The sequence below is a fragment of the Oncorhynchus gorbuscha genome, linkage group LG03 (genome assembly GCF_021184085.1).
Source record: "Oncorhynchus gorbuscha isolate QuinsamMale2020 ecotype Even-year linkage group LG03, OgorEven_v1.0, whole genome shotgun sequence".
NCBI classification, from domain to species: Eukaryota; Metazoa; Chordata; class Actinopteri; order Salmoniformes; family Salmonidae; genus Oncorhynchus; species Oncorhynchus gorbuscha.
The window spans coordinates 873,711-895,000 of record NC_060175.1 but is presented as its reverse complement, the minus strand read 5'-3'; the positions used below and the strand labels follow the sequence as shown (position 1 = coordinate 895,000).

Genomic DNA, 21,290 nt, shown 5'->3' with positions numbered 1-21,290 from the left:
TGTTCTCCTCTCCAGTTGAATGAATAGTATCTACTCTATGTTGATACCAATGTTCTCCTCTCCAGTTGAATGAATAGTATCTACTGTATGTTCATACCAATGTTCTCCTCTCCAGTTGAATGAATAGTATCTACTGTATGTTCATACCAATGTTCTCCTCTCCAGTTGAATGAATAGTATCTACTGTATGTTCATACCAATGTTCTCCTCTCCAGTTGAATGAATAGTATCTACTGTATGTTCATACCAATGTTCTCCTCTCCAGTTGAATGAATAGTATCTACTGTATGTTCATACCAATGTTCTCCTCTCCAGTTGAATGAATAGTATCTACTGTATGTTCATACCAATGTTCTCCTCTCCAGTTGAATGAATAGTATCTACTGTATGTTCATACCAATGTTCTCCTCTCCAGTTGAATGAATAGTATCTACTGTATGTTCATACCAATGTTCTCCTCTCCAGTTGAATGAATAGTATCTACTGTATGTTCATACCAATGTTCTCCTCTCCAGTTGAATGAATAGTATCTACTGTATGTTCATACCAATGTTCTCCTCTCCAGTTGAATGAATAGTATCTACTGTATGTTCATACCAATGTTCTCCTCTCCAGTTGAATGAATAGTATCTACTGTATGTTCATACCAATGTTCTCCTCTCCAGTTGAATGAATAGTATCTACTGTATGTTCATACCAATGTTCTCCTCTCCAGTTGAATGAATAGTATCTACTGTATGTTCATACCAATGTTCTCCTCTCCAGTTGAATGAATAGTATCTACTGTATGTTCATACCAATGTTCTCCTCTCCAGTTGAATGAATAGTATCTACTGTATGTTCATACCAATGTTCTCCTCTCCAGTTGAATGAATAGTATCTACTGTATGTTCATACCAATGTTCTCCTCTCCAGTTGAATGAATAGTATCTACTGTATGTTCATACCAATGTTCTCTTCTCCAGTTGAATGAATAGTATCTACTGTATGTTCATACCAATGTTCTCTTCTCCAGTTGAATGAATAGTATCTACTGTATGTTCATACCAATGTTCTCCTCTCCAGTTGAATGAATAGTATCTACTGTATGTTCATACCAATGTTCTCTTCTCCAGTTGAATGAATAGTATCTACTGTATGTTCATACCAATGTTCTCCTCTCCAGTTGAATTAGTATCTACTGTATGTTCATACCAATGTTCTCCTCTCCAGTTGAACAATGTTCATACCAATGTTCTCTCCAGTTGAATGAATAGTATCTACTGTATGTTCATACCAATGTTCTCCTCTCCAGTTGAATGAATAGTATCTACTGTATGTTCATACCAATGTTCTCCTCTCCAGTTGAATGAATAGTATCTACTGTATGTTCATACCAATGTTCTCCTCTCCAGTTGAATGAATAGTATCTACTGTATGTTCATACCAATGTTCTCCTCTCCAGTTGAATGAATAGTATCTACTGTATGTTCATACCAATGTTCTCTTCTCCAGTTGAATGAATAGTATCTACTGTATGTTCATACCAATGTTCTCCTCTCCAGTTGAATGAATAGTATCTACTGTATGTTCATACCAATGTTCTCCTCTCCAGTTGAATGAATAGTATCTACTGTATGTTCATACCAATGTTCTCCTCTCCAGTTGAATGAATAGTATCTACTGTATGTTCATACCAATGTTCTCCTCTCCAGTTGAATGAATAGTATCTACTGTATGTTCATACCAATGTTCTCCTCTCCAGTTGAATGAATAGTATCTACTGTATGTTCATACCAATGTTCTCCTCTCCAGTTGAATGAATAGTATCTACTGTATGTTCATACCAATGTTCTCCTCTCCAGTTGAATGAATAGTATCTACTGTATGTTCATACCAATGTTCTCCTCTCCAGTTGAATGAATAGTATCTACTGTATGTTCATACCAATGTTCTCCTCTCCAGTTGAATGAATAGTATCACTGTATGTTCATACCAATGTTCTCCTCTCCAGTTGAATGAATAGTATCTACTGTATGTTCATACCAATGTTCTCCTCTCCAGTTGAATGAATAGTATCTACTGTATGTTCATACCAATGTTCTCCTCTCCAGTTGAATGAATAGTATCTACTGTATGTTCATACCAATGTTCTCCTCTCCAGTTGAATGAATAGTATCTACTGTATGTTCATACCAATGTTCTCCTCTCCAGTTGTGTGGTGGATGAGATGGATTTCTCGGCCTTGGAACTAGATGAGGCTCTCAGGAAGTTCCAAGCTCACATCAGAGTCCAGGGAGAGGCCCAGAAGGTGGAAAGACTCATAGAAGCATACAGGTAACACTAACCCTAAATACTACGACACCACTTTTTTTTTTTTAACACACCTTTATTTAACCTTTTATTTAACTAGGCAAGTCAGTTAAGAACAAATTCTTATTTTCAATGACGGCCTAGGAACAGTGGGTTAACTGCCTATTCAGGGGCAGAACGACAGATTTGTACCTTGTCAGCTCAGGGATTTGAACTTCAAATCAAATCAAATCAAATGTATTTATATAGCCCTTCGTACATCAGCTGATATCTCAAAGTGCTGTACAGAAACTTGCAACTTTTCGGGTACTAGTCCAACTCTCTAACCACTAGGCTACCCTGCCTTCCCACTACCACAATACTACCACAATACTACCACACAACTACCACACCACTACCACAATAATACCACAGTACTACCACTACAACGATTATACCACACCACAACCACTGCCACAATACTACTACAATACTACCACAATACTACCACACCACTACCACAATAATACCACATTACTACCACTACAATGATTATACCACACCACAACCACTGCCACAATACTACCACTCCACTACCACAATACTACCACAGTACTACCACTACAATGATTATACCACACCACAACCACTGCCACAATACTACTACAATACTACCACAATACTACCACACAGCTATCACTACCACAATACTACCACACCCCTACTGCACAACCACCGCAATACTACCACACCACTATCACAATGCTAACACACCACTACCACAATAATACCACAGTACTACCACTACAACGATTATACCACACCACAACCACTGCCACAATACTACCACTCCACTACCACAATACTACCACAATACTACCACACCACTACCACACCACTACCACAATAATACCACAGTACTACCACACCACTACCACAATAATACCACAGTACTACCACACCACTACCACAATAATACCACAGTACTACCATTACAACGATTATACCACTACCACAATACTACCACTCCACTATCACAATACTGCCACACAGCTATCACTACCACAATACTACCACAATACTACCACTCCACTACCACACCACTACCACAATAATACCACAGTACTACCACTACCACATCACTACCACAATAATACCACAGTACTACCACAATACTACCACTCCACTACCACAATACTACCACAATACTACCACAATACTACCACTCCACTACCACAATACTACCACACCACTACCACACCACTACCACAATAATACCACAGTACTACCACTACAACGATTATACCACACCACAACCACTGCCACAATACTACCACAATACTACCACAATACTACCACTCCACTACCACAGTACTATCACACCACTACCACAGTACTACCACAGCACTACCACAGTCACACCACTACCACAGTACTATCACACCACTACCACAGTACTATCACACCACTACCACAGTACTATCACACCACTACCACAGTACTATCACACCACTACCACAGTACTATCACACCACTCACACCACTACCACAGTACTATCACACCACACCTACCACTACCACAGTACTATCACACCACTACCACAGTACTATCACACCACTACCACACCACTACCACACCACTACCACACCACTATCATACCACTACCACAGTACTATCACACCACTACCACAGTACTATCACACCACTACCACAGTACTATCACACCACTACCACAGTACAATCACACCACTACCACAGTATTATCACACCACAACCACACCACTACCACAGTACTATCACACCACTACCACAACACTACCTAGCCAGTAGACACCTGACAGGGATAGGCCCAGAAGGTGGAGAGACTCAAAGATGCATACATCACTATTTCTTCCTCTTTCTGTATCTCTGTTCATCTCTTTGTCTCTCTGTTTCTGTCTCATTCTGTCTCCCTCCCTCTCTTTCTATCTCTATCTGTGTAAATATATATCTTTCATTTTCCTTTTCCGAATGGGTGGTTATTAGAATGCATAAGATTCTCTATTTACGGTATCATAGCTTCTCAAGGTCCAAATGAAACACCGTGCACCTGGCGACCTGGTTAGCGCGCACTGCGCCCGGCCCACCACAGGAGTCGCTAGTGCACGATGAGGCAAGGATATCCCTACCGGTCAAACCCTCCCTAACCCGGACGACGCTAGGCCAAACCCTCCCTAACCCGGACGACGCTAGGCCAAACCCTCCCTAACCCGGACGACGCTAGGCCAAACCCTCCCTAACCCGGACGACGCTAGGCCAAACCCTCCCTAACCCGGACGACTCTAGGCCAAACCCTCCCTAACCCGGACGACGCTAGGCCAATTGCGTCACCCCATGGATCTCCTGGTCGCGGCCGGCTGCGACAGAGCCTGGGCTCGAACCCAGAGTCTCTGGTGGCACAGCTAGCACTATGTCACCCGGGAGGGAGCTTTCCAATGTTTGGGGATCTCAGACGATACGAAAGAGAAGTTGAACAGGTTAGTAATAGGGGTTGCAACAATTTTGGCAGATCATTTTTTGAAAGAGAGATTGTCCAGATTGTCTAGCCCGTCTGATTTGGGTGAAGGAGAAGTGGTGGTGGTGGTGGGGGAGGGGGGGGGGGCTTGGGCAAGTTGCTGCATGGGGTGCTGAGCTGTTGGCCGGGGTAGAGGTAGCCAGGTGGAAAGCATAGCCAGCCGTAGAAAAAAGCTCTTTGAAATTAACGATTATCATAGTGCTGATAGTGTTTCCTAGCCTCAGTGCAATGGGCAGCTGGGAGGAGGTGCTCTTATTCTCCATGGACTTTAGTGTCCCAAAACTTTTTGTAATTAGTGCTACAGGATCTAAATTTCTGTTTGAAAAATGTTGCCTTAGATTTCCTAACTGACTGAGTATATTGGTTCCTGACTTCCCTGAAAAGTTGCATATCATGTGGGTATTCGATGTTAATGCAGAATGCCACAGGATGTTTTTGTCAGGGGCAGTCACGTCTGGGGTGAACCAAGGGCTATATCTGTTCTTTGTTCTAATATTTGTGAGTGGGGCATGCTTATCTAAGATGGGGTTTGAGCTGCCCCATCCCCATCCATAGGGGTATTAGGCAGAGATGCTCAATTTCAGGACAGTTATATTTTCTGGCAATTGAACCAATGCTTTGATTTTTAAGAGCGAGGCTTACTTATGAAGGGTCCCATGATAGCACTGTCTGCGTATGCAGATGACGTGACTGTTTTTAAAGGTGGGCCTCCTCAGCTAGAGTCAATTGGCAAAAGAGTGAATGAATCGCTGTGGGCAGGTCAGCTTCAGATAGGGTCCCCTCCACAGTCACCAGGTCAGCTTCAGATGGCGTCCACTCCGCGATAACGTGCAGGGCTTCAGGTAGGGTCCACTCCACGGTTACCAGGTCAGCTTCAGATAGGGTCCACTCCACGGTTACCAAGTCAGCTTCAGATGGCGTCCACTCCGCGACAACGTGCAGGGCTTCAGGTAGGGTCCACTCCACGGTTACCAGGTCAGCTTCAGATAGGGTCCCCTCCATGGTCACCAGGTCAGCTTCAGATAGGGTCCTCTCCATGGTCACCAGGTCAGCTTCAGATAGGGTCATCTCCATGGTCACCAGGTCAGCTTCAGATAGGGTCCCCTCCACGGTCACCAGGTCAGCTTCAGATAGGGTCCCCTCCACAGTCACCAGGTCAGCTTCAGATAGGGTCCCCTCCACAGTCACCAGGTCAGCTTCAGATAGGGTCCGCTCCACGGTCAGCTTCAGATAGGGTCCGCTCCACAGTCACCAGGTCAGCTTCAGATAGGGTCCGCTCCACGGTTAGCTTCAGATAGGGTCCGCTCCACAGTCACCAGGTCAGCTTCAGATAGGGTCCGCTCCACGGTTAGCTTCAGATAGGGTCCCCTCCACAGTCACCAGGTCAGCTTCAGATAGGGTCCGCTCCACGGTTAGCTTCAGATGGGGTCTTCTCCACGGGCACCAGGTCAGCTTCAGATAAGGTCCACTTCACGGTTACCAGGTCAGCTTCAGATAGGGTCCCCTCCACAGTCACCAGGTCAGCTTCAGATAGGGTCCCCTCCACAGTCACCAGGTCAGCTTCAGATAGGGTCCGCTCCACGGTTAGCTTCAGATGGGGTCTTCTCCACGGGCACCAGGTCAGCTTCAGATAAGGTCCACTTCACGGTTACCAGGTCAGCTTCAGATAGGGTCCACTTCATGGTTACCAGGTCAGCTTTAGATAGCGTCCACTCACGATAACCAGTAGGGCTTCAGATAGGGTCCCCTCCACAGTCACCAAGTCAGCTTCAGGATAAGGTCCGCTTCAGATAGGGTCCACTCCATGGTCACCAGGTCGGCTTCAGTTACGGTCCTCTCCATGGTCACCAGGTCTGCTTCAGATAGGGTCCTCTCCACGGTCACCAGGTCAGCTTCAGATAGGGTCATCTCCACGGTCACCAGGTCAGCTTCAGATAGGGTCATCTCCATGGTCACCAGGTCAGCTTCAGATAGGGTCATCTCCACGGTCACCAGGTCAGCTTCAGATAGGGTCATCTCCACGGTCACCAGGTCAGCTTCAGATAGGGTCATCTCCACGGTCAACAGGTCAGCTTCAGATAGGGTCCCCTCCACGGTCAACAGGTCAGCTTCAGATAGGGTCCCCTCCACGGTCAACAGGTCAGCTTCAGATAGGGTCCCCTCCACAGTCACCAGGTCAGCTTCAGATAGGGTCCCCTCCACGGGCACCAGGTCAGCTTCAGATAGGGTCATCTCCATGGTCACCAGGTCAGCTTCAGATAGGGTCCTTTCCATGGTCACCAGGGAGGCAGAGATCGGATGAAGACTTTGGGGGGTTTTCTAGGCTCTGATGTTTTTCAAAAAAGAACCAGGAGGGTGTAGTGGAGAAGGTGTGTGCCAGATTGTCTCGTTGGAAATGGGTGCTACCCCAGCTGTCCTATAGGGGAAGGGTGCTGGTAGCCAATAACCTACCCTGTGGCACAGATTTATGATTTTACAGCCACCGGGGGGCCTGAGGGGGGCCTGATACAAGAGCTTCAAACGACCCTTGTGAATTTCTGCTGGTCTGGACATCATTGGGTTAAAGCTGTAGGCAATTTCTTCTAGGATCATGGCTTTCCAGCTTCAAGCAGCCCAGAGACTGTTGTACAGTGATTGTTCTAGCTCGGTCATTACAGCCATTTGATGAGGAGAGCTGGCTGTTTGGGCTTAGACAAGCACCTTTTCCTCTTAAACTGGAGGGGGGTGATTTGTCTGGCTTGACTCCATTCCATGAGTCTGTTATGCAGGCTTGGAGAGTTTGTCATCTCCCGTAAGACCGGCACGCCACCAGATATGTTGCTTTTTGAAGAGCCTCTTTTTTTATAATACTGCCATCCAGTCCCATGCTATGTGTTCAGGTGTGTACCAAGCTGGGTCGTCTGATGTGGAGCAAAAGAAGATAATTGGAGGAGCTGAGAGAAAGAGTAGGGATCCGTCATAGCTGAGGTCTGTGACTCCTTGCCAGTACTTCATCAGCAGTATGTGACTGATACTTCTAACTCTGATCGGTGAACGGAGGGTCTGGATGATGTGTTCCATGCACTGATTGTTAGTGCTGCAGCTGGGGCATTAGAGGAGGACGTGGGGATGCTGCTTTCCTTCCATACCCCGGAGCTGGGGGAGTTCAAGGTGCTGGGAAAGAAGGCCATGTACATAATGTGTAAAAGTGTCCGATGCTTCTTCCTTGGAATGGGTAAAATCGACAAGATGGGCGGGTGTGTTTGGTCCAGGTCCCTCCCCAAAAGGCTGTTGACAATCTTTCCAATGAAGGATAATACATGGAGCTATAACCACCAACATAGAGGTTAATACATGGAGCTATAACCACCAACGTAGAGGTTAATACATGGAGCTATAACCACCAACGTAGAGGTTAATACATGGAGCTAAAGCCACCAACATGCATCTGGCACACCTGGATCCTACTGTTGGGGAGGGGTGTCTATTCTGTACTGAGACTGAACTCTGGCACATCTGCTCATACAGTGTCCCAGGTTGGTCATGATGATCACTATAGGTTTTGTCTTCCCAAACTGTTTATATTTGGGCCAAAGGTTTAGTGTTGTTTTCCATTTCTGTTTTTTGTTTGTTTGAGTGTTCGTGTTGTGGGTTCCCAACAACTCAAACTCTCTCTCTCTTTCTGTCTCTGTCTTTCGGTGACTTTCTTTTTCATTCTCTCATTATTTCTCCCTCTGACAGCTTGAGGTACTGTGTCTGTAACCCCGGGGTGGTATGTCAGTTCTGTTATCTTATGGTTAGGTTTACATTTGCGTCTGTATAATACAGGATGTTGTTCTCTCTCCAGTCAGAGGTACTGTATCTGTAACCCCGGGGTGGTACGACAGTTCCGTAACCCCGACACCATCTTCATCCTGGCATTCGCCATCATCCTCCTCAACACAGACATGTACTCTCCCAACGTCAAGCCAGAGAGGAAGATGAAGCTGGAGGACTTTGTCAAGAACCTCAGAGGTAGAAATCCATTGCGGTAGTCAGGGTCTGTAACTAACTCCTGACCTCTGTCTAATAGAACCTGTTCATGCACTACAGCTTGATGAATGTCCCTGTCTAGAAGGTGTTTATATTGTGTCATGGCTTAGCAGTGGAACTCAAGCAAAGCAGAGTTTCTTTAACCAGAACAGAACAACATATCTCTGACTATACAGTGCATTTGGAAAGTATTCAAACTTCTTGACTTGCATTTTTTTCTCGTCAATCTACTACACACAGTACACACAATGTTTGCTAAAAAACAGAAATACCTTATTTACCTAACTATTCAGACCATTTTATACGGTGTCTGGGAAAAACTCCCTAAAAAAGCCAGAACCTAGGAAGAAACCAGGCTCTGAGGGGTGGCCAGTCCTCTTCTGGCTGTGCCGGGTGGAGATTATAACCGAACATGGCCAAGATGTTCAAATGTTCATAAATGACCAGCACGGTCCAATAATAATAATCACAGTGGTTGTAGAGGGTGCAACTGGTCAGCACCTCAGGAGTGAATGTCAGTTGGCTTTTCATAGCCGATCATAGCCAATCAAATACAGGTGTGCCAAGCTTGTAGCGTCATACCCAGGAAGACTCAAAGCTGTAATTGCTGCCAAAGGTGCTTCAACAATGTACCGAGTAAAGGGTCTGGATAACTATAAATATATTTTTTTATCATTATGGTGTATTGTGTGTATTTTGATGAGGGAAAAAACTATTTAATACATTTTAGGATAAGGTTGTAACGTAACAATGTGGGAAAAGTCAAGGGTCTGAATACTTTCTGGATGCACTGTATGTGTTGCGAATTGATCTGATTTTGACTAGTGGAAAAGCAGAGTGATTCAAACTCAATCTCACTAACCTTTCTAAAGGGAAACACAGTATTTCTGTGCATATTACTGTGAACGTACAGTATGTGTATCTCTAGCTGGAGATGTTGATAGGGTTAGATACAAGAGGTTAGAGTTAGTTGTAACATTGTATTAACTATTTCTCCAGGTGTGGATGATGGAGGGGACATCCCACGGGAGATGCTGACAGGTATATATGAGAGGATCAGGAAGAGGGAACTGAAGACCAACGAAGATCACGTCTCTCAGGTCCAGAAGGTCGAGAAACTCATTGTTGGGAAAAAACCGGTGAGTTTAGACTCTGTGCAGCCATGGACACATTTCAATAGGTCACAGTGAGTTTAGACTCTGTGCAGCCATGGACACATTTCAATAGGTCACAGTGAGTTTAGACTCTGTGCTGCCATGGACACATTTCAATAGGTCACAGTGAGTTTAGACTCTGTGCTGCCATGGACACATTTCAATAGGTCACAGTGAGTTTAAACTCTGTGCTGCCATGGACACATTTCAATAGGTCACAGTGAGTTTAAACCCTATGCTGCTATGGACACATTTCAATAGGTCACAGTGAGTTTAGACTCTGTGCTGCCATGGACACATTTCAATAGGTCACAGTGAGTTTAAACCCTATGCTGCCATGGACACATTTCAATAGGTCACAGTGAGTTTAAACCCTATGCTGCCATGGACACAAACCGCCCAGTACTAGCAGGGGGAGAAGTCAGTACTAGCAAGGGGGGAGAGGTCAGTACTAGTAGGGGGAAAGTCAGTACTATCAGGGGGAAAGTCAGTACTAGTAGGGGGAAAGTCGGTACTATCAGGGGGAAAAGTCAGTACTAGTAGGGGGAAAAGTCAGTATGAGCAGGGGGAAAAGTCAGTACTAGTAGGGGGAAAAGTCAGTACTAGCAAGGGGGAAAGTAAGTACTAGCAGGGGGAAAAGTCAGTATGAGCAGGGGGAAAAGTCAGTACTAGTAGGGGGAAAAGTCAGTACTAGTGGGGGGCAAAGTCAGTACTAGCGGGGGAAAAGTCAGTACTAGCGAGGGGGAAAAGTCAGTACTAGCAGGGGGAAAAGTCAGTACTAGTAGGGGGAAAAGTCAGTACTAGTAGGGGGAAAAGTCAGTATTAGTAGGGGGGAAAAGTCAGTACTAGTAGGGGGAAAAGTCAGTACTAGTAGGGGGAAAAGTCAGTACTAGTAGGGGGAAATGTCAGTACTAGTAGGGGGAAAAGTCAGTACTAGCAGGGGGAAAAGTCAGTACTAGCAGGGGAAAAGTCAGTACTAGTAGGGGGAAAAGTCAGTACTAGTAGGGGGAAAAGTCAGTACTAGTAGGGGGAAAAGTCAGTACTAGTAGGGGGAAAAGTCAGTACTAGTAGGGGGAAAAGTCAGTACTAGTAGGGGGAAAAGTCAGTACTAGTAGGGGGAAAAGTCAGTACTAGTAGGGGGAAAAGTCAGTACTAGTAGGGGGAAAAGTCAGTACGAGTAGGGGGAAAAAGTCAGTACGAGTAGGGGGAAAAGTCAGTATGAGCAGGGGGAAAAGTCAGTATGAGCAGGGGGAAAAGTCAGTACTAGCAAGGGGGAAAGTCAGTACTAGCAGGGGGAATAGTCAGTACTAGCAAGGGGGAAAAGTCAGTACTAGCAGGGGGAAAAGTCAGTATGAGCAGGGGGAAAAGTCAGTACTAGTAGGGGGAAAAGTCAGTACTAGCGAGGGGGAAAAGTCAGTACTAGCAGGGAGGAAAAGTCAGTACTAGCAGGGGGAAAAGTCAGTACTAGCAGGGGGAAAAGTCAGTACTAGTAGGGGGAAAAGTCAGTTCTAGCAAGGGGGAAAAGTCAGTACTAGTAGGGGAAAAGTCAGTATGAGCAGGGGGAAAAGTCAGTATGAGCAGGGGAAAAGTCAGTACTAGCAAGGGGGAAAGTCAGTACTAGCAAGGGGGGAAAGTCAGTACTAGCAGGGGGAAAAGTCAGTACTAGCAGGGGGAAAAGTCAGTATGAGCAGGGGGAAAAGTCAGTATGAGCAGGGGGAAAAGTCAGTACTAGCAGGGGGAATAGTCAGTACTAGCAGGGGGAAAAGTCAGTATGAGCAGGGGGAAAAGTCAGTACTAGCAAGGGGGAAAGTCAGTACTAGCAGGGGGAAAGTCAGTACTAGCAAGGGGGAAAAGTCAGTACTAGCAGGGGGAAAAGTCAGTACTAGCAAGGGGGAAAGTCAGTACTAGCAGGGGGAAAGTCAGTACTAGCAGGGGAAAAGTCAGTACTAGCAAGGGGGAAAAGTCAGTACTAGCAAGGGGGAAAAGTCAGTACTAGCAAGGGGGAAAGTCAGTACTAGTAGGGGGAAAGTCAGTACTAGCAGGGGGAAAGTCAGTACTAGCAGGGGGAAAAGTCAGTACTAGCAAGGGGGGAAAAGTCAGTACTAGCAGGGGGAAAAGTCAGTACTAGCAAGGGGGAAAGTCAGTACTAGTAGGGGGAAAGTCAGTACTAGCAGGGGGAAAAGTCAGTACTAGCAAGGGGGAAAGTCAGTACTAGCAGGGGGAAAAGTCAGTACTAGACTCGGCTGTAGTTCCTTGGACATATTATCTAAGGAAAGGGATGGAAATAAATCCAGACAAGGCATCGGCGGTGACCAACTATTCTACTCCCTATGACTTACCAACTCAATGTATTTATAAAGCCCTTTTTCTATCAGTAGTTGTCACAATGTGCTATACAGAAACCCAGCCTAAAACCCAAAGAGCAAGCTATGCAGAAAGATGGTAACTCCCTAGAAAAGCAGGAACCTAGGAAGAAACCTAGAGAGGAACAAGCCTTAAGGCCAGATCATCCTTCAAGATGTTCAAACGTTTATAGATGACCAGCAGGGGCAAATAATAACCACAGTGGTTATAGAGGGTGCAACAGGTCAGCACCTCAAGAGTAAATGTAGTTCATAGCCGAGCATTCAGACGTTGAGACAACCAGTGTGGCGCTAGGGGGAGTGAGAGACTCTCACATGGATCTGCAGACAATTCCATAAAAATTTAGCTCATGGGCCTCCCGGTTGGCACAGTGGTTAAGGGCGCTGTACTGCAGCGCCAGCTGTGCCACCAGAGACTCGCGCCCAGGCTCTGTTGTAACAGGCCGCGACCGGGAGGTCCGTGGGGCGACGCATAATTGGCCTAGCGTCGTCCGGGTTACGGAGGGTTTGGCCGGTATGGATATCCTTGTCTCATCGCGCACCAGCTACTCCTGTGGCGGGACGGGCGCAGGTTGCCAGGTGCAGGGTGTTTCCTCCGACACATTGGTGCGGCTGGCTTCCAGGTTGGATGCGCTGTGTTAAGAAGCAGTTGCGGCTTGGTTGGGTTGTGTATCGGAGGACGCATGGCTTTCAACCTTTGTCTCTCCCGAGCCGTACGGGAGTTGTAGCGATGAGACAAGATAGTAGCTACTAAACAATTGGATACCACGAAAATAATATATACACTGCTCAAAAAAATTAAGGGAACACTTAAACAACACAATGTAACTCCAAGTCAATCACACAAACTGTCCACTTAGGAAGCAACACTGATTGACAATAAATTTCACATGGTGTTGTGCAAATGGAATCGACAACAGGTGGAAATTACAGGTAATTAGCAAGACACCCCCAATAAAGGAGTGGTTCTGCAGGTGGCAACCACAGACCCCTTCTCAGTTCCTATGCTTCCTGGCTGATGTTTTGGACACTTTTGAATGCTGGCGGTGTTTTCACTCTAGTGGTAGCATGAGACGGAGTCTACAACCCACAAGTGGCTCAGGTAGTGCAGCTCATCCAGGATGGCATATCAATGCGAGCTGTGGCAAGAAGGTTTTCTGTGTCTGTCAGCGTAGTGTCCAGAGCATGGAGGCGCTACCAGGAGACAGGCCAGTACATCAGGAGACGTGGAGGTGGCCGTAGGAGGGCAACAACCCAGCAACAGGACCGCTACCTCCGCCTTTGTGCAAGGAGGAGCAGGAGGAGCACTGCCAGCGCCCTGCAAAATGACCTCCAGCAGGCCACAAATGTGCATGTGTCTGCTCAAACGGTCAGAAACAGACTCCATGAGGGTGGTATGAGGGCCCGACGTCCACAGGTGGGGGTTGTGCTTACAGCCCAACACCGTGCAGGACGTTTGGCATCTGCCAGAGAACACCAAGACTGGCAAATTCACCACTGGCGCCCTGTGCTCTTCATTGATGAAAGCAGGTTCACACTGAGCACATGTGACAGATGTGACAGTCTGGAGACGCCGTGGAGAACGTTCTGCTGCCTGCAACATCCTCCAGCATGACCGGTTTGGCGGTGGGTCAGTCATGGTGTGGAGTGGCATTTCTTTGGGGGGCCGCACAGCCCTCCATGTGCTCGCCAGAGGTAGCCTGACTGCCATTAGGTACCGAGACGAGATGCTTTAGTCCAGGTCTGGGAGGAGATCCCTCAGGAGACCATCCGCCACCTCATCAGGAACATGCCCAGGCGTTGTAGAGAAGTCATACAGGCACGTGGAGGCCACACACACTACTGAGCCTCATTTTGACTTGTTTTAAGGACATTACATCAAAGTTGGATCAGCCTGTAGTGTGGTTTTCCACTTTAATTTTGAGTGTGACTCCAAATCCAGACCTCCATGGGTTGATAAATTTGATTTCCATTGATAATTTATGTGTGATTTTGTTGTCAGCACATTCAACTATGTAAAGAAAAAAGTATTTAATAAGAATCTTTCATTCATTCAGATCTAGGATGTGTTATTTTAGTGTTCCCTTTATTTTTTTGAGCAGTGTGTGTATATATATATACACACACATGTTTTATTTTAGCTCAAACTGCCTCCAGCTGTATGCTGAGAAATTCTAGTCCTGTGTATTGTCACAAAGAATGACTTGATCTCTCTCTCTTTCTTACCCTCCCCCCCAAACGCAGATTGGTTCTCTGCACCATGGTCTAGGCTGTGTTCTGTCCCTGCCACACCGCAGGCTGGTGTGTTACTGTAGGTTGTTTGAGGTTCCAGACCCCAACAAGCCTCAGAAACTGGGTCTGCACCAGAGAGAGATTTTCCTCTTCAATGACCTGGTGGTGGTATGTACTGTAGAACTGAACTCTGTCTGGCTCTAGTTATTTCTCTAGTACATTCTCACCTAGGAGAAGCTCTTCAATCCTGGTCCTTTGGACACAGCGTGTTCACGTTGTTGTTTCTGATGTACAGAGGGAACATTAGTCTGTTTTGACCAAGACCGGACTGAGTCCTGAATGTCCCTGTATGTTTTTTCCCCAACTAGGTGACAAAGATCTTCCAGAAGAAGAAGAATTGTGTGACATACAGCTTCAGACAGTCCTTCTCCCTTCATGGGATGCAGGTGCTGCTGTTTGACAACCAGTGTAAGTATCTACTGCTGTGATGTTTCTGTGTGCCTCTGGGCGGTGGTCCTAAGTACAGATTCAGCCTGCTTTCAATTAATATTCTATATTGAGCATGATTTTAAGTCCAGGACCAGGCTTAATCTGTGTATGGAAAACTATTATTAAACCTCTGGTGCTGCCCTATGAATCTGAATCTATTTTAAACCTCTGGTGCTGCCCTATGAATCTGAATCTATTTTAAACCTCTGGTGCTGCCCTATGAAGCTGAAACTATTTTAAACCTCTGGTGCTGCCCTATGAATCTGAAACTATTATTACACCCTCTGGTGCTGCTCTATGAATCTGAAACTATTATTACACCCTCTGGTGCTGCTCTATGAAGCTGAAACTATTATTACACCCTCTGGTGCTGCTCTATGAATCTGAAACTATTATTACACCCTCTGGTGCTGCTCTATGAAGCTGAAACTATTATTACACCCTCTGGTGCTGCCCTATGAATCTGAAACTGTTATTACACCCTCTTGGGCTGCTCTATGAATCTGAAACTATTATTACACCCTCTGGTGCTGCTCTATGAAGCTGAAACTATTATTACACCCTCTGGTGCTGCCCTATGAATCTGAAACTATTATTACACCCTCTGGTGCTGCTCTATGAATCTGAAACTATTATTACACCCTCTGGTGCTGCTCTATGAATCTGAAACTATTATTACACCCTCTGGTGCTGCTCTATGCATCTGAAACTATTATTACACCCTCTGGTGCTGCTCTATGAAGCTGAAACTATTATTACACCCTCTGGTGCTGCCCTATGAATCTGAAACTATTATTACACCCTCTGGTGCTGCCCTATGAATCTGAATCTATTTTAAACCTCTGGTGCTGCCCTATGAATCTGAATCTATTTTAAACCTCTGGTGCTGCCCTATGAAGCTGAAACTATTTTAAACCTCTGGTGCTGCCCTATGAATCTGAAACTATTATTACACCCTCTGGTGCTGCTCTATGAATCTGAAACTATTATTACACCCTCTGGTGCTGCTCTATGAAGCTGAAACTATTATTACACCCTCTGGTGCTGCTCTATGAATCTGAAACTATTATTACACCCTCTGGTGCTGCTCTATGAAGCTGAAACTATTATTACACCCTCTGGTGCTGCCCTATGAATCTGAAACTGTTATTACACCCTCTTGGGCTGCTCTATGAATCTGAAACTATTATTACACCCTCTGGTGCTGCTCTATGAAGCTGAAACTATTATTACACCCTCTGGTGCTGCCCTATGAATCTGAAACTATTATTACACCCTCTGGTGCTGCTCTATGAATCTGAAACTATTATTACACCCTCTGGTGCTGCTCTATGAATCTGAAACTATTATTACACCCTCTGGTGCTGCTCTATGCATCTGAAACTATTATTACACCCTCTGGTGCTGCTCTATGAAGCTGAAACTATTATTACACCCTCTGGTGCTGCCCTATGAATCTGAAACTATTATTACACCCTCTGGTGCTGCTCTATGAATCTGAAACTGTTATTACACCCTCTTGGGCTGCTCTATGAATCTGAAACTATTATTACACCCTCTGGTGCTGCTCTATGAAGCTGAAACTATTATTACACCCTCTGGTGCTGCCCTATGAATCTGAAACTATTATTACACCCTCTGGTGCTGCTCTATGAATCTGAAACTATTATTACACCCTCTGGTGCTGCTCTATGAATCTGAAACTATTATTACACCCTCTGGTGCTGCTCTATGAATCTGAAACTATTATTACACCCTCTGGTGCTGCTCTATGAATCTGAAACTATTATTACACCCTCTGGTGCTGCTCTATGAAGCTGAAACTATTATTACACCCTCTGGTGCTGCTCTATGAATCTGAAACTATTATTACACCCTCTGGTGCTGCTCTATGAATCTGAAACTGTTATTACACCCTCTTGGGCTGCTCTATGAATCTGAAACTATTATTACACCCTCTGGTGCTGCTCTATGAAGCTGAAACTATTATTACACCCTCTGGTGCTGCCCTATGAATCTGAAACTATTATTACACCCTCTGGTGCTGCTCTATGAATCTGAAACTATTATTACACCCTCTGGTGCTGCTCTATGAATCTGAAACTATTATTACACCCTCTGGTGCTGCTCTATGAATCTGAAACTATTATTACACCCTCTGGTGCTGCTCTATGAATCTGAAACTATTATTAAACCTCTGGTGCTGCCCTATGAATCTGAAACTATTATTAAACCCTCTGTTGCTGCAACCTACTTTCGGGTTAAATGTTATTTTTCTTCTGATTTCATCCCTCCTAGACTATCCTAACGGTGTGCGGTTAACATCGGCGGTTCCCCGAGCGGATGTCAAGCTTTTAATCAACTTCAACGCTCCCAACCCTCAGGACAGGAAGAAGTTCACTGACGACCTGAGAGAATCCATTGCAGAGGTCCAGGAGATGGAGAAATACCGCATAGAGTGTGAGTAATGGAAATACCTAGGTTTGAACCTCAACACTGCTGAAAATAAATAAGTAACATGGTGCTGACAGACATGACAGCTCTGCTTCCAGCTCCTAAGCAACTTTGCAGTATTTAGTTTTTTGTGTGTGTTATTGCTTGCATTATTAGCGTTTTTTGTGTTATTACATACAGCCAGAAATAACGTTTGGATATCAGAGCGATGGTAACTCATCAGCAGTATGACCAGGACTTTCCCCAATTGGATCCTTTGTTCGTACCCTCCAGGGCAATTGAACTTTTCCCAGAGGCTGTTTCAAGACGCCGCTGGCAGAGAAGAGGTTTTCTGAGTGGACTGCTAGTCTGACTCAGGAGGTGGGCACACCATCCACCGCTTCCCATTTTATTACTAGCTAATGTTCAGTCTCTGCACAATAAAGTAGATGAGCTCAGTCAAGGATCTCCTTCCAGAGAGACATCAGGGACTGTAACATACTCTGTTTCACAGAAACATGGCTCTCTCGGGATATACTCTCCCCATCCATACAGCCATCTGGGTTCTCAGTACATCGCACAGACAGGAATAAAGAACTCTCCAGGAATGTGGGGATGCGGGGATGTATGTTTCATGATTAACTATACATGGTGTGATTGTGATAACATACAGAAACTCAAGTTATTTTGTTCACCTGACCTAGAATACCTCAATCAAATGCTGACTGTATTACCTCCCAAGACAAGCCTCTTCGTTTATAGTCACAGCTGTGTCTATTCCCCCTCAAGCTAATACCACAATGGCACTCAAAGAACTACATTGGACTTCATGCAAACTGGAAACCACATATCTTGAGGCCACCTTTTTTGTAGCTGGGGATTTTAACAAAGCAAATTTGAGGAAAAAGCTTTCGAAGCATTCGAAGTTCGACTTTACTCCCTTAAGGAAAACCCTAGATCACTGCTACCTGCCCTCGCTTTGGCAAATCAGATCACAACTCCATTTTGCTACTCCCTTCCTAAGACCCTCAGAAACGTTAAAGATAAGCAAGCATGTTTGGTGTTCACCAAAAGGCATGTGAGAGACTCCCCAAACATATGGAAGTCTAAAATAGAGCTTTTTGACCATCAAGGAAAACGCTATGTCTGGGACAAACCCAACACCTCTCATCACCCTAACACCTCTCATCACCCTGAGAACAACATTCCCACAGTGAAACATCATGCTGTGGGGATGTTTTTCCATCGGCAGGGACTAGGAAACTGGTAAGAATTTAAGGAATGATGGATGGCACTAAATACAGGGAAATTCTTGATGGAAATCTGTTTCAGTCGTCCAGAGATTTGTGATTTGTGGGGCGGAGGTTCACCTTCCAGCAGGACAATGACCCTACGCTTACTGCTAAAGCAACACTTGAGTGGTTTAAGGGGAAACATTTAAATATCTTGGAATGGCCTAGTCAAAGTCCAGACCTCAATCCAATTGAGAATCTGTGGTATGACTTAAAGATTGCTGTACACCAGCGGAACCCATCCAGCTTGAAGGAGTTGGAGGAGTTTTGCCTTGAAGAATGGGCAAACATCCCAGTGGATAGATGTGCCAAGCTTATAGAGACATACTCCAAGACTTGCAGCTGTAATTGCTGCAAATGGTGGCTCTACAAAGTATTGACTTTGTAGAGGGGGAATAGTTATGTACACTTAAGTTTTCAGTTGTTTTTGTCTTATTTCTCGTTTGTTTCACAATAAAAAATATTTTGCATCTTCAAAGTGGTAGGCATGTTGCGTAAATCAAATGATACAACCCCCCCCAAAATCCATTTTAATTCCAGGTTGTAAGGCAACAAAATGCCAAGCAGGGTGAATACTTTCGCAAGCCACTGTATGGGTATGTGATCAATGAAAGTTGATATGATTTGAACTAAACCTCAAGAATGGCTGGAATAAAACATCACTGGGGCCAAGCTTCCTGCCATCGAGGTCCAAAAGACTTCTTAACATATTCTACCCCGAAGCCATAAGACTCCTAAACAGCTAATCGAAATGCTACCCGGACCCCTTTTTTACACTGCTGCTACTCCGAATGCAAGGCACTACAGAGGATAGTACGTACGGCCCAGTACATCACCAGGGCCAAGCTTCCTGCCATCCAGGACCTCCATACCAGGCGGTGTCAGAGGACGGCCCAGTACATCACCAGGGCCAAGCTTCCTGCCATCCAGGACCTCCATACCAGGCGGTGTCAGAGGACGGCCCAGTACATCACCAGGGCCAAGCTTCCTGCCATCCAGGACCTTTATACCAGGCGGTGTCAGAGGACGGCCCAAAGAATTGTCAGACTCCAGCCACCCTAGTCATAGCCTGTTCTGTCTGCTACCGCAAGGCAACAGCTTCTACCCCCAAGCCATCAGACTGCTGAACAGCTTCTACCCCCAAGCCATAAGACTCCTGAACAGCTTCTACCCCCAAGCCATCAGACTGCTGAACAGCTTCTACCCCCAAGCCATAAGACTCCTGAACAGATTCTTCCCCCAAGTCATTAGACTGCTGAACAGCTTCTACCCCCCAAGCCATTAGACTGCTGAACAGCTTCTACCCCCCAAGCCATAAGACTCCTGAACAGCTTCTACCCCCAAGTCATTAGACTCCTGAACAGCTTCTACCACCAATCCATAAGACTCCTGAACAGCTTCTACCCCCAAGCCATAAGACTCCTGAACAGCTTCTACCCCCCAAGTCATAAGACTCCTGAACAGCTTCTACCCCCAAGCCATAAGACTCCTGAACAGCTTCCACCCTCAAGCCATATGACTGCTGAACAGCTTCTACCCTCAAGCCATCAGACTGCTGAACAGCTTCTACCCCCAAGCCATCAGACTCCTGAACAGCTTCCACCCTCAAGCCATATGACTCCTGAACAGCTTCTACCCCCAAGCCATAAGACTCCTGAACAGCTAATCAAATGACTACCCAGACTATTTGCATTGCCCCCCATACTACCCTGCTGCTACTCTCTGTTATTATCAATGCATAGTCACTTTAACTCTACCTAAGTGTACAAATTACCTCGACTAACTAGTACCCCCGCACATTGACTCTGTACCAGTACCCCTGTATAAAGCCTCCACATTGACTCTGTACCAGTACCCCCTGTATAAAGCCTCGCTACTTATTTTACTGCTGCCGTTTAATTATTTGTTACTTTTATTTTCTATTTTTCACTGAACTTGTAAGTAAGCAGTTCACTGTAGGTCTACTCTACTACGCCTTTTGTATTCGGCACATGTGACAAATACAATTTGATTTGTGCGAGATATTGAGGTGTTGAAGGTACCAAACTGTCTGTTCAAGCAGTTCACACACAGTCCGGACACCCATTGGTACAACACAAGACATGCAACCAGAGGTCTCTTCACAGTCCGGACACTAATCAGTACAACACAAGACATGCAACCAGAGGTCTCTTCACAGTCCGGACACTAATCAGTACAACACAAGACATGAAACCAGAGGTCTCTTCACAGTCCCCCCATGTCTAGAACAAAGGCTGGGAAACCCATTGTTTTAAATAGAGCCATGACTACATGGAAATCTCTGTCAACCCAGAAAACTCAAACTGGAAATAAAACCAGATAAAAGAACACCTTACTGCACAAAGGGGAATGTGAAGAGACACAGACATTTTATCTATGTTGTATTGTAGTTTGCACTCTACTATGTATTAGACCTAGATATTGTATGTATGTACTGATTTCTAGGCTTTGTGATATTTTTAAATGTAT

At 45.4% G+C, this 21,290-nt stretch overlaps 1 protein-coding gene across 2 annotated transcripts in view; it reads left to right on the top strand.

Annotated features, from left to right (window-relative positions):
* The window catches only part of LOC124024104 (IQ motif and SEC7 domain-containing protein 1-like), a 202,114-nt gene that overhangs the window by 151,860 nt on the left and 28,964 nt on the right, over window positions 1–21,290 (top strand). For both annotated transcript variants that reach the window (XM_046338141.1, XM_046338142.1), the window contains exons 5-10: window positions 2,194–2,316; window positions 8,653–8,819; window positions 9,837–9,976; window positions 14,599–14,754; window positions 14,955–15,054; window positions 17,374–17,535. In XM_046338141.1, the coding sequence (XP_046194097.1) occupies window positions 2,194–2,316; window positions 8,653–8,819; window positions 9,837–9,976; window positions 14,599–14,754; window positions 14,955–15,054; window positions 17,374–17,535 (848 nt within the window). The remainder of the gene's footprint in view (window positions 1–2,193; window positions 2,317–8,652; window positions 8,820–9,836; window positions 9,977–14,598; window positions 14,755–14,954; window positions 15,055–17,373; window positions 17,536–21,290) is intronic.